Source organism: Phascolarctos cinereus, unplaced genomic scaffold, assembly GCF_003287225.1.
Source record: "Phascolarctos cinereus isolate Bilbo 61053 unplaced genomic scaffold, phaCin_HiC Scaffold_726;HRSCAF=1367, whole genome shotgun sequence".
NCBI classification, from domain to species: domain Eukaryota; kingdom Metazoa; phylum Chordata; class Mammalia; order Diprotodontia; family Phascolarctidae; genus Phascolarctos; species Phascolarctos cinereus.
In genome coordinates, this window is record NW_027556098.1 from 173731534 (window position 1) to 173745089 (window position 13556).

A 13556-nucleotide genomic window follows, 5' to 3' on the forward strand; every position below is an offset into this window, starting at 1 on the left:
AAGAAATCTTAAAAGAAAATAGCCCAGATCTCTTAGAATCAGAAAGTAGAGTGAATGCAGAAAGAATTCACCAGTCCCCTCCTGAAAGAAACCCCAATATGAAAACTCCCAGGAATATCATAATCAAAATCCAGAGCTTCCAGGTCAAAGAAAAATACTGCAAGCAGACAGAAAGAAAGAATTCAAATACTGAGGACCCACAATAACAATCACATACAATTTAGCAACCACAACCATAAAAGTACAGATAGCCAGGAATACCATATTGCAGAAGGCAAAGGACGTTGGCTTATACCCAAGAATAATTTACTCAGCAAAACTGAGAATAATGCTACAAGGGGAAAAAATGGACTCAAAGAAACTGATGATTTCCAAGCATCCTTATGAAAATACCAGAACTCTGTAGAAACTTCGAAGTTCAAACACAGGAGTGAAGAGAAATACAAAAAGGTAAACACGAATGAACAATGATAAAGGCCTAAAGAAGGGTAAAGTACTTAGATTCTAATAAGGGGAGATATGTGTCCCCTATGAACCCTATCATCATCAAGGGTCATAATGGGAGTCTAGTTATATAAGTCCTGGGAATGATTCTGTTAAGTCTTAATGGTTTTAAAAGAAGGATGGAAAAGGAGAGGAGGAACATACTGGAGGAGGGGGAAGGAAAGTTATGGAAAATTATCTCATAATCAGGAAGCTCAAGAAGACATCTATACAAAAAATGAGGGTGGGGGAGTGGCTAACACTTGAACTTTACTCTCATCTGGACTGGTAAAAGGAGGGAAAAATACACATAAACACAGACAGAGTTGAGTACAAAAATATATTTTACTCAACAGTAAATAAGAGGAAAAGGGGGAATTAAAGGGAGGGTAGATTAAGGGATTAGTTCTGAGAAAATCAAACCCTAAAAATGTACAAAAATATTTACAGCTCTTTTTGAGTTGGCAAAGAATGGGAATATGGGGGGGAGGTTGCATAAAGTAGGGAATGCATGAATAAGGCATATAAAGGTGATGGAATACTGTTATGCTGTAAGACATGATGACGGGGATGATTTCAGAGAAACCTGAGAAGACTTGTATGAATTGATGCAGAGTGAAATGAACAGAACAAGGAGAACAATTTGTACAAAGACAATATTATAGTAAAGATAAAGTAACTTTCAAGAACTAGGAACTCAGATCAACCCCAATTGCAGAGGACAAATGATAAAACATGCTACCCACCTCCTGATAGAAAGGTGAAATACTGAGAGTACAGAACGAGATACATACATACATATATGTGTATGTGCATACATGTATATGGATAAATATATACACACACGTGTGTGTATGACAATGATTTAAAAAAAGAAAACTTAGAGAAGCAGTACAGTATAATGAAAACTACACTGAATATTAGAGTTAGGAAAGAGATAGGTTTAAATCCCATTTCCCATAGTTACTGTGTTGATCATGGACAACTTGTTTAATCTTTCTGAACCTTAAGTTTCCTCATTTGTAAAATTAGGTTAATGGTAAAAAAAATGAATAATTGTTGTGAGAATCAAATGAGATAATGTGCTTTGCAAAGTTTAAAGTACTACATAAATGTGTGCTCTTACAAATCTAAGGCACTGTTAAATTTTTTTAAAGATTTTAAATGTAAATCTTTGATCCTTTGTTGTGATTGGTCAAACACATTTACCTTTCTACTGGACTAGTAAATCATGAGACTTGGATTCTAATCTCAAAAACTAATTCCAAGCTCTTCCCCTAGCTATGGGACACAGTTTCTTTATCCACATAAGGACTGGGGAGGGACTCTGTGTGTGTGTGTGTGTGTGTGTGTGTGTGTGTGTGTGTGTGTGTGAATTGCATCAATCACCTCACCCCCACTTAAGTGACCAACAAAAAAGCCACATCTTTGTAACACTTATTAAATACTTGATATGTGCCACTCACTGTGCTAAGGACTAAGCATACAAATACAAGCAATCAAAATAGTCTCTGCCCTCTAGGAGATTATATTTTAATGAAGGAATAAAACAATTAAAAGGGGGGAGGAGATAAGAGAAGCACAAGCAGAGGCATGGTGAGGAGGCAGCAGGGAAGTGGTGTGAAGGCCTGAGCTCCAGCTACAAAAGGCAAAAGCTTACTTAGCAGAACCAGGAGACCCAAAGGTAGAGTAGGTAAAGGACAGGGTTCTGGTGAGAGGCAGGTGGAAAGGTCTGGAGGTAAGAGAAAAGTAGCTAATTAACACTGACTAGCTAAATGATATCAACTGATAATCAACGAGAAAAGCACTGGTGAAAACTCGTGAGCTATAGCATCAGATACTCCTCATTCCATTAGGGTACCCCATAACTCTTGAGAGGAGAATTGGCAGCTGGCCTCGGGGGACCCAGACTGCCTACACAATGTGTGAAGAATTGGGAGAGTAGTTCTAGTGCTCATGCTACACATAAAATGGAGGGAGAGGGGAGATTCCATCACATATGATCAATCCTTTCTTTTGTAGTAGTTTTTTTCTATGGGTAATGAATCCTTTTTTCCTTTGAACTAATTCACTCTACATTAAGAAATCATTGAGAACTGAATAAGTAAATAATTTTATTGTATTTTCCAGTCTAAAAATAAACAAAAAAAAGATGAAGACTAAATTAATGCTGTAATTGAACAATTTAAGTTTCTTATGCTGACCTGACTAAAATAGTTTATTTGGTTTCTTTCTTTTTAAGCCAATTACTCATTTATAACTAAAATAGTAACAAAAAATTAATTCACTCTAATTGCTAATCTATTTAAAATAAAACAATGGAAACATCTGTATTTTTGAGCGGTAGTTATGGTTTTTTTTCCTAGTATAGCCCTGGAAAAACACCCCCCAAATATCTGCAATTAATCTGTTGATGGGGAAATGGAACACCCCTCATTAAGTTCTTGAGTACTTGTTTTTGTTAACTTTGTTAATAAAATAATAAATTTGGAAACAGGAAGACATATGAATAAATCAAAAACAAGAGAACAATATAAACAATGACTATAATAATGTAAATAAGGCAGTTATAAAAGACAACAGAACCAAGATCAAATGCAATATCAAGCTGATATTGGTTTCACATGATAACTGATGTTGGAACACATCAATTTTAGTAGAGAAAGTGGGTAAAGAATGTTACATACTCTACTGGTCACAACCACTGCACTGGCAGGTTTTACTTAAGTAGTTTTAATTTCTGTTAGGAGACTGGTAGGTTACTGTATTACTGAATGTGGTGTAAAAATCAAAATGCATTAATAAAACCTTACTTCACAGCATGGAAACCAACTCCAGATAGGATGTAGTTGGCAATCTGTCTGTAACTTAAAATCTTAAGGCTGAGAAAAGTTAAGTGAGTTGCCAAGGATCATAAAGCTGGTAAGCATCAAAGGCAGGCTCTGAATCCCAAGAATTCCTAACTCCAATTCAGTACTCTAAACACTATGCCACTCTTGTCTTTATTAATAAAAGATACTAAAAATGAAGAAATATACAATAATCAATATACTACATATGACACAGTAACACGTTGTGAGATAACAGAATAAGACATAAACCTTATTCTATCTGGGGAAGCAACTAAACTTGAAGGCCTAGGAGGGCAAAGATAATCTTGGCCAAACTCTTCATCTCCTCCATCACTTTGCATGGCATTCTGTACAAAACTGGCAGTAGCCTGTACTAATTTCACCCCAAATTTCTTTTCATAAATGAAAGTGTTCTGACCTCCTTAAGTTTTCCTAGACCACTTTGTCTGGATTTCTCCTTTGTCCTCTTTACTCCCTACATGTACACACGTTGCATCTCTCCCAGGTCCCAAAGGTCAAAGACTGCATCATTTTTGATCCTAGCATTCCTTGTGCCTAGCTTAGGATCTTGCATATCAGAGGCACTTAAATGCCTATTGCTGTTGAATCTGACAGGCATAAATAGTATCTAATCAATGCTGATTTGTGTGGTACAAACTATAAAAGTGGTAGAAGTTCAGAGCCAGAGAACAACTTCCCCTTATATAGGTCTACAAAGTGCTTTCCTCATTCTGTGATGTAGGTAGCATTAAAAACCCTGTTACACCAATGAAAAAACTGAGGCTCAGAGAAGTTAGCTGATTTCCCCAGGAATCATACAACTAATAAGAGTCAAAGTCAGGATTCAAATCCAGATCTGATGACTCTAAGGGCTCTTTCTACAGTACTCTGAAAACTGAAGTAGTTAAGCAAGGTCTCACCAATGAGGAAGGACTCGACCTGGGCCTTCTTGTATAGCTAGGATTTGAATGGGCAAAGGTCAAGGAGAAAACAGTAGGAACATGAGTCAAATGTAAGGTCTCACATGGATGGGACCTTAAGAATCTTCTAGTTTAGCTTCCTCATTTTACAGATGAGGATATTGAGGTCCAAGGAGGTTACATGATTTGCCCAACATAAACCAAAGAAGGCATAGAGGCAGTAATGGGTATGACAAAGAGGGTGTCTGTTTGAGTACAGTGATAATTCAAGGTTGGACAGGTAAATTAAGGTCAAATATTAGAAGGTCTTGAAAGCTAAGTAGTTGGGGAACAGCTTAACAAATTATAATATAAGATCATAATGGCATACTATTGTGCAGTAACAAATGATTAAAGGGATGGTTTCAGAGAAATCTGGGAAGTCTTGTATAAATTGATGAGAGTGAGGTGAACAGAGCTAGGAGAACAATTTATATAATAACAACATTGTAAAAATAAATAATTTTGAAAGACTTAAGATCTAATCAATGGGGGGGAGGTGTGTGAAGGCAAGATAGCAGAGTAAAAGCAGTGACTAGCTTGAGCTTTCCCTTAAACCCCTTCAAATAGCTATTAAAAAAAATGACTCTAAACAAATTCTAGAGCAGCAGAACCCACAAAAAGACAGAGTGAAACAAATTTCCAGCCCAAGACAACCTGGATGGTTGGTAGGAAAGGTCTGTTGCACTGGGCTAGAAGAGGAATGCAGTTCAGTGCAGGCATGCAGGCCTCAAGAGACTGAATCACGTGCAGCTGTGGTGGTTTCCAGACTTCTCAACCCACAAATGCCAAAGACAACTTAGAAGGTCAGTTGGAAAGGTCTGTCAGACCTGGGTAAGAAAGGAGCACAGTGCAGTCATGGCCCTACTGCAGCCCCATAGCAGCAGCCACAGTTGCAGTGGCTGCATCTAGAGCTCTCACTCTTGGCCCACAGATGGTGGGGGCATCTAGTGGCTCATCAGAGGGACTGCAGGGATCTCTCTGCCGGCACTGAGGCAGAATTCTCTGGCTTTGCCCGTACTTGGATCTGGGTCCCAGTCCTGGAGTGAGGAGTAGCACTGGCATAATGGAGCTTGTAGTGGTGGTAGAGAGGTAATCCTCCTCACAGTTCCAAGGCAGAAAAGAGTGCCTGTGGTATCTCATAGACCAGAGCACAGGCCAGGAAAGGAGTAAACACCTCTCCTTTCATCATGCCACCTTTGAGGAACTGAAAATTTATAGGTCCCTATAAACGGCTGCACAAAACCCCTGAAACTTGGGACAGTACACCGTCAACATTGGAAGCAGAGCTCTACCTTAACAAAGAGTTAAAAAGTCAAGAAATTGGCTGGAAACATGAACAAACAAGAGGAAAAAAGCTCAGACTATAGAATCTCACTTTGGTGACAAAGAAGATCAAAACACAACCAGAAGAAAACAAAATCAAAGCTCCTATATCCAAAGCCTCTAAGAAAAATATGAATTGGTCCCAGGCCATGGAAGAGCTCAAAAAGGATTCTGAAAATCAAGTAAGAGAAATAGAGGAAAAACTGGGAAAAGAAATGAGAGTGATGTAAGAAAATCATGAAAAATGAGTCAACAGCTTGCTAAAAGAGACCCAAAAAAATACTGAAGAAAATAACACCTTAAAAAATAGACTAACCCAAATGGCTAAAGAGGTCCAAAAAAGTCAATGAGGAGAAGAATGCCTTAAAAAGCAGAATTGGCCAAATGCAAAAGGTAGTCCAAAAACTCACTGAAGACAATAATTCCATAAAAATTGGAATGGATCAAATGGAAGCTAATGACTCTATGAGAAATTAAGAAATTATAAAACAAAACCAAAAGGATGAAAAAATAGTCTACAATGTGAAATATCTCATTGGAAAAACAACTGACCTGGAAAAAAAGACCCAGGAGAGACCATTTAAAAATTATTGGACTACCTGAAAACCATGATCAAAAAAAGAACCTAGACATCATCTTTCAAGGAAAACTGCCCTAATATTCTGGAACCAAAGGGTAAAATAGAAATTGAAAGAATCCATCGATCATCTCCTGAAAGAGATCCCAAAAGGAGAACTCCTAGAAATATTATAGCCAAATTCTAGAGTTCCCAGGTCAAGGAGAAAATATTGCAAGCAGCCAGAAAAAAAACAATTCAAGTATTGTGGAAACACAATCAGGATAACACAAGATTTAGCAGCTTCTACATTAACGGATCAGAGGGGTTAGAATATGATATTACGGAGGTCAAAGGAGCTAAGATTAAAACTAAGAATCACCCACCCAACAAAATTGAGTATAATCCTTCAGGGGAAAAAATGGATATTCAATGAAATAGAGGACTTTCTAGCATTCTGGATGAAAAGACCAGAGCTGAATAGAAAATCTGACTTTCAAATATAAGACTCAAGAGAAGCATGAAAAGGTAAACAGGAAAGAGAAATCATAAGAGACTTATTAAAGTTGATCTGTTTATATTCCTACAAGGAAAGATAATATTTATAACTCATGAGACCTAAACGGGGTAAATTATCTCACATGAAAGAGGCAAGAAAAAAGCTTTTACAATGGAGGGCAGAGAAGGGAGGTGGGAGGGAATGAGTGAATCTTACTCTCATCGGATTTGGCTTAAGGAGGGAATAACATACATGCTCAATTAGGTGTGGAAATCTATCTTACCGTACAGGAAAATAGGGGGAAGGGGATAAGAGGGGGGGGATGACAGTGGGGAGGGCAGATTTGGGGAGGAGGTAATTAGAAGCAAACACTTTTGAGGAGGGACAGGGTCAAAGGAGAGAACAGAATAAACTGCAAGGAAGGTGGGGATAGGATGAAGAAAAATATAGTTAGTCTTTCACAACATGACTATTATAGAAGTATTTTGCGTGACTATACATGTATTACTGATATTGAATTGCTTGCTTTCTCAATGAAGGTGGGTGGGGAGGGAGGAAGGGAGAGAACTTGGAACTCAAAGTTTTAAAAATGAATGTTAAAAATTGTTTTTACATGCAACTGGGAAATAAGATATACAGGCAAAGGGGTATAGAAATCTATCCTGCCCTACAGGAAAATAGAAGGGGAAGGGGATAAGAGGAGGGGGATGATAGAAGGGAGAGCAGATTGGGGGAAGAGGTATTCAGAATGCACATTGTCTTGGGGTGGGGGGAGGAGAGAGGTGGGGAGAAAATCTGGAACTCAAAATTCTGTGGAAGTGAATGTTGAAAACTAAAAATAAATAATTTTTAAAAAAGATCTAATCAATGCATAGTTAATCTTAACTCCAGAGGACTCATGATAAGGAATGTTACTTACCTCCTAAGAGACAGATGATAACTACCCATGTAGAATAAGATATATTTTTGGATACTACCAATATGAGAATTTGTTTTGCTTGATTACACATATATATTTATTATAAGCGGATTGTTTTTCCTTTTTTCTTTTCCAGTGGGGGAGAAAGGTGTGAGAGAGAGAAAACAAATTCTTGTTAATTAAAAAAAAATTAAATTAAATTAAAAACAAAAGCTGAGCAGTGTTTAGACTTGCCACAGGAGCACCAAAGCAGCTAAAGGAGTAAAGGAAACTCAGTCTGGCATCAGTATTTAAGATGAAGTGGGGATTAGTTTCCTCTCTTTCCTAGTGAGAAAAATGAGATATGAAATAACTGGCCTTAACGTTACCAAGTTCTAAGTTCAAAAAAGTTAATTGTTTGGAGAATGCCCATGAATCCACCTGTTCTCTAGTTAGAGAGGAATCATTCTTTTCTTACCTTGATGCCGTGGGGTTGGAGTATAAATGCTTGCAACCTCTTCAGAGTCATTAATCTCTAGGCTTTCATCATATGGCTGATTTTCAACGACCTTGGTCTGTGCAAAAAGAGAAATGATTATGTGCCTCATAGTGATAAGCCTGCCAAAGTTTACATTTCCCCTAAAAAGCACGGGTCCTCTCCCATATCCAAGCCATCAGTTGTATAACTCTCCACTTAAGTTCCCCTCCCCTCCTCCTCCGCTACAAGTCAAGCAGTGCAATGGTGAGAGGCAGCCCATCAAGGGGAACGTTCTGGGGTTGGCTAGAGGAGGAGGAGGAGGGAGGAAGGAAGCTTGGGGGGAGGGGGTAAAACGACCACCTATACTAGCAATGTCACTTCAGAAACCTGTAAGATACGGTCTTTCCAGACCAAGGGTTTCCATAGAGATGTCCTCTGGCTCAGTTTGTCCCCCCACGGCTGTTGGGAGTTTCTTAAGGCTGACGGGGTTCCTAGCCCCCCTCTTTGTCCTGGGGCCATCTCTGGGGGTAGTAGGGAAGAAGTCTCCTGTTGGAGCCCCAGAGGGAGGAAGAATCCCTTTCCCTCAGGCCCATCCTGAACTCCTAAATGCATCCCCCTCCCCAGGTAGGACATGTCTCTCCCGAAACACCGAGGGAGGGGGCTGGCCCTCTGTTGCCATGGAGACCGTAGGGGTTGCCATGGACACACTGAGTCCTCTCGGGTAGTGCAGCTTGGAGGGCGGGAGGGCTCTCTCTAGCCTCTCCAGGCTGGGTGGGTTACCTGCAGTCCTTCTGAATCCGTCTCCTCCATTTGGAAAGGACTTGGGGGCCAAGAGCGCCGGATTCACCACCTCAGGCCTAACGACTGTCAGAGCCTCCAGCCCGAGCAGCCGGCGTGTTGACAGTCTTTAAGACAGAGGAGCCATCGCGAGATCTCCCCGCCTTCCCCTTTGACCTCGTGACAATTCTGGCCTAGCCTACTTAGGGATCCCCCTACTCCCCAGCCAGTCAGAGGCTTTCTCGGCGCCGCTAGGAGAACCTAGGAGGGTCGTAGCCCATCTGGGCAGCCAGTCCCGCGCATCGGCAATTTCGGGAAATGCGTGTATGGTGGCATCTAGCGGCCAACTTCAGGCAATGGTCGCTTTGGCCAGAGACCAACCTGTAAATGCCGTTTACAGGGTTTCCGATCAGGGATCGCTGGTTGTGCAACTTCTCCCAGGTCAATCAGATTTTTTAAAATAGATATGCAGATCTTTCAGGGAAGAATGAACGAAGGGCAAGTGCCAGACCGCTTGGATCTGCTAAACTTTGGAAGACAGAGAAAGAAGGAGAAAGAAAATAGAAAAACTTTTGACCCAGAAAAATCTCCTAAGGGAAGTAAGGAAGTAGCTGAAAAATTGGGGTATCAGGAACATTCCTTCTTCCAGGTCGGATGATAATGGTCCAGTAGGCACTTTCCCCAGACGTGTCAGTTGATCCGGATCTTCCCCCTCCGAGATATATGCACCAGAATAGATTCTTTTTCTTTTGCAGCTGAGATTGGTAGATGACTTCCCTGAAAGTAAAGTGAATGGCAGTCACCAAATAACACAGCACAAGTAATTCTTTGTTTGGAGTCCGGACGAAGATACCATGAACTGCTTGCCAGGCAGTCCTTAGTCCTATGAAAAGGTTAAAATATGCTGGCTTTCTAAATAAAGTCCTTTTAATAAAAATAAATTTTATTTTAAAACAAAGATTCACTTTTTCTCTCTCCCTTCCCAAAGTGAGAAAAACGAAACCCTTGTTACAAACATGTATGGTTAATCAAAATAAATTCCCACATTGGCTATGTCATATGTGTGTCTGTGAATTCCAAAATGCACTGAGTCCACATCTCTTTCAAGAGGTGGGTAGCATGTTTCATCGTTAAGACCTCTGAATTATGGTTGGTCATTTTGTTGATCAGAATTCCCAAGTCTTTCGTGACAATAAACATTTAGTAAGCGCCAGGCACTTTCAAAGTTGTTTGTCTTTACAATATGGTCGTTATGTATAAATTGTTCTCCTGGCTCTGCTCACTTCACTATGCATCAGTTCTCTAAAGTCTTAAGCAGAATATAACTGCTTAACATGGGTCTTTCGCTGCTTCCTCGACTGCAAAGACCGCTTCTTTTGTCCTACAGCAACTTGAATACACACAATGGGTACTTAATAAATATTTGTTGAAATGAATTAAATAGAACTGAACTGAATCACAGATGGAGCTGAAGCAGGACGTGAAATAAAGGGGTGAGCAGACAAGAACATGTAATAGTAAAGCGCCACAGAGCCCAGGTGGGCACGTGGGACCATCGGATCAATGAAGGGGACGGAGAGAAAGGGCATGTTTTACTCCAGGTTTGGAGGCAGCCGGGAGGTGTGAGATCAAATGGGTCTAGACTGGGTGGGCGAGTACTGGTGCCCCCATTGATCCCGGCCCCTGCCCTTTAACCCATGCCGTTTCCGGTTGGAGACGTGGCTCGGGGCCGCCATCTTGGCAAGAAGCGAAGCAGCGGTGGCTCCTGTCAGGGGAGCGGCAGGTCCAGAGTGGCCGGTCCTCCCCTCCCGGGTCCCTTAACCTTCTGCCCAGTGGAGCCGGAGAGCGGGCTCGCCGCACCACCGCCCTCATCATGGTAAGATCCGAGCTGGGCCCCCAGGCCTGAGCCCCCGGGAGGCCGGCGGCCCCTCTCCTGGGCCAGCCGGCCGGCCTTGCCTGTGGACCGGCTCCGCCTCAGCCCGTACACCCCGGGCCCGGCCCTCCCTACGGGGCCCCGCGGGCACCGTGTCTCTTCGGCCGGTGCAGGGCCCGGCCCTCGGGCAGGCCTACGGGAACTCGCTGAGGGCACCGCTGCCGGCCGGACGCCGGGCCAGCTGCGGCTCCCCGGCTTGGATCTCTCCAGGACCCTGCAGGCGGGCGCCTAGACTAGGGGCTTGTGCCCCTGCCCGAGGATGGGGCGGCAGGCTGGGCCTCCCTTCCGTACCTCCCTTGTCCCCTTTATTCTGCAGGCCCCTTCCCCCTCCGAGTATTACGTGGACCAGGAAGACGGGAGCGGGTGGACGCTGGGCTGGACCAGGCTGTTCTTCTCAAGTGCTGCTTTCCTTCCTAGACTCTGCTGGAATACTTGGTGGAAACACCCCTCTCCCCCTTAAACCATTGATCCGCACCCCATCCCCTTAAGGTGCTTCACTATAGGTTTTCAATATAGGAAAACTGTACAGTTAAAGAGTGACTTGTATTAGTGCCCCGTTTAGCTACGTTGAGGTTATCTTGAGGTCTTTTCCTTCCCTCCCCACTAATTCCTGTAGAGAAAGATCAGAACCCACCGACCGACCAGCCAGCATTCATGAAGTGTCCAGTTGAATGCATAGAAACATAGAAAACAAGGCCTCTGGGATCCTTGAGGAGCTTAGATTTAGAGAGGTAGTGTCATCTGTTAGCCCTAGAACCGCCTTCGTTTTAAAGTCTTATATTTTCATTACCTATTTTAAAAATTGAGATATTTAAACAGATTCAATCTGTTTAAACATCTCAATCTCTTAAGTAGATAAAGAATGAATAAATAAGACAACTGACTCTAGGGCTGATCCTAGGGCTCCTTGCTCCCAATCATCCAGGGAGAGTGATTTTATGTTCTAGTGTGAAAATAATACTGTTTATTCCAATGGGGGGGGGAACATAATTTTAATAATTATATGAGAAGAAAATTCTAGCTTCTAATTACCCCAAACTTGGTTTTAGTAATACTTTCAAATTAAAATTTAGTAGCTCCATTTTGCAGTTTTGAATACCAGGTGCTTTCATGTCCATCGTACTTTTTCTAGTTATTTAACTATGTTAATATTCTTATTTAAGATATTTTTACACATATTAGAGAGATGACAATATAATTTGATGCTGATTTAAGTAATCAGATCTTTGCTGACAATCAAATGAGATCTGAGGGAACATGTTGCTTAGACTTTAAGAAACTGACAGGGTCCTTTTAGTTAGATAAATTGCATAAAGCAGTTCTTTGTAACAGTTTTGTTCAAATTATATAATATTTCCAGAAAAACAGATCTGGCTTTAAAATTCCAATGAGCACAAAAATATTGAATGGGAATTTTCACGCTTCTCCGCACATACTGAAATTTAGCCAATTTCATTGCATTTAATTCTGAATGTAAAGTTTTAGTGCTTTAAAGTTTAATGTTTTTAAAAGTTTTATCCTTTAAGCTAAGTGAATGGTCTCTGAAACCTTTGTTTAGAAAGACAACTGGAATTGCATTTTTTACTAATAAAAAGTAGGATTTGACAGAAGATAAGTAAAAGCCTTGTCAAGTGAATGGTGAATAAGTTTTACACTTTTTGTTTGTTTAGGTGAGTGTATTATATGAAAAGTTTTCATGTTCATATATACTTTAATATGTTATCACATCTGGATCATGCATGACCCACATATGTGAAATATGGGTTCTTTGGGGGAATATATCACAACTTTTTCTGGAGTCCAGAGTACTAGTGATAGGTCAATGCAGTGTCTTCATTCTGTGTTCACTTATAGAATGGTAATTCCTTGAATATAGTAAAATAGATGTTTCATTAAGTCTGTGCCTCCTGTTCCAGGCCTTGCCTGTTTACCAACCCCACCTCAACTTGTGGACCCTGGGCCCTGCTTTTCTTTTACATTCAAAAATTCCAGATAAACGAGAGCTCTGTGTAGGTAGCTGTTCTGCAAATCTAGACATTCCATTTCTAGCTTCCATACTTTAACACAGGATATCTTGTATGCTTGAAAAGCACTCCTTCACGTCTACTTGTTAGAATCCTTAGCTTTCTTCAAAATGCCACTTTCTGGATCCCCTTAGTTGTTCAGCGTTTTCTGCTTCCTCAAATTGTCTTATATTTGCTTTTCCTTATAAATGCTGTGCCCCCACCTGCACAGCTAAGCTCTTTAAGAGCAGGGACTACCCCATCTAATATGGGTAACTCCTTTCCGCATGAAAGGCTTTCAGATATTTGGAAGATGACAGTCAGAAATCTTTTCCATCTTCCTCCTGTAGACACACTCCAACATCCCTCTTTATCTTTGTGTGCCCATCAGCTGTCAGAGTGCCCCACACATAGTAAGTATCTGATAAATATTTACTGTTGCACTGTCTTACTGTTACATCATTCCAATTTGGTGAGACTGATTAAGGAAAGGAGATAGTTGTGACCATAGGATCATAGCTTTAGAGTTAGAAGAGTCATCTAGTCTGACTCTGTTTTTTTGCAGATGAGGAAACTAAATCTCAGAGGGGGCATTCTTTAAAGAGTTATTAAACTTCCATAAGTAGCTTCTTACAGAACATATGTTCCTTCATGATTCACTTGGATGGGACCCAGGACCTAGGTTAACCTAATGTATTTAATAATATATGTTTTTTAACAAAACCCACATACTTTAAGAAGGCTCAAATCTTGAAATGCAAGTAAGTGACTTTGAAGTTCTTTAAGTTCTCT

The 13556-nt window shown here is 40.9% G+C and overlaps 2 protein-coding genes across 5 annotated transcripts in view; one reads left to right on the forward strand and one right to left on the reverse strand.

Moving 5' to 3' along the window:
• Positions 1 to 9128, reverse strand: part of IFT46 (intraflagellar transport 46) — a 31060-nt gene extending 21932 nt beyond the window's left edge. For 2 of the 4 annotated variants that reach the window (XM_020984790.2, XM_020984789.2), the window contains exons 1-2: positions 8439 to 8711; positions 8052 to 8148 (exon numbers count right to left, since the gene is read on the reverse strand). In XM_020984790.2, coding sequence (XP_020840449.1) covers positions 8052 to 8148; positions 8439 to 8684 — 343 coding nt within the window. In that variant the 5' untranslated portion in view covers positions 8685 to 8711. Of the gene's footprint in view, positions 1 to 8051; positions 8149 to 8438; positions 8713 to 8831 lie in introns of those variants that run through there. The other 2 variants (XM_020984792.2, XM_020984791.2) reach the window with 2 other exon arrangements.
• Positions 9129 to 10536: 1408 nt separating this feature from the next.
• The window catches only part of ARCN1 (archain 1 coat protein complex I subunit delta), a 35929-nt gene continuing 32909 nt past the window's right edge, over positions 10537 to 13556 (forward strand). Inside the window, exon 1 of the mRNA XM_020984793.2 lies at positions 10537 to 10704. Coding sequence (XP_020840452.1) covers positions 10702 to 10704 — 3 coding nt within the window. The 5' untranslated portion in view covers positions 10537 to 10701. The remainder of the gene's footprint in view (positions 10705 to 13556) is intronic.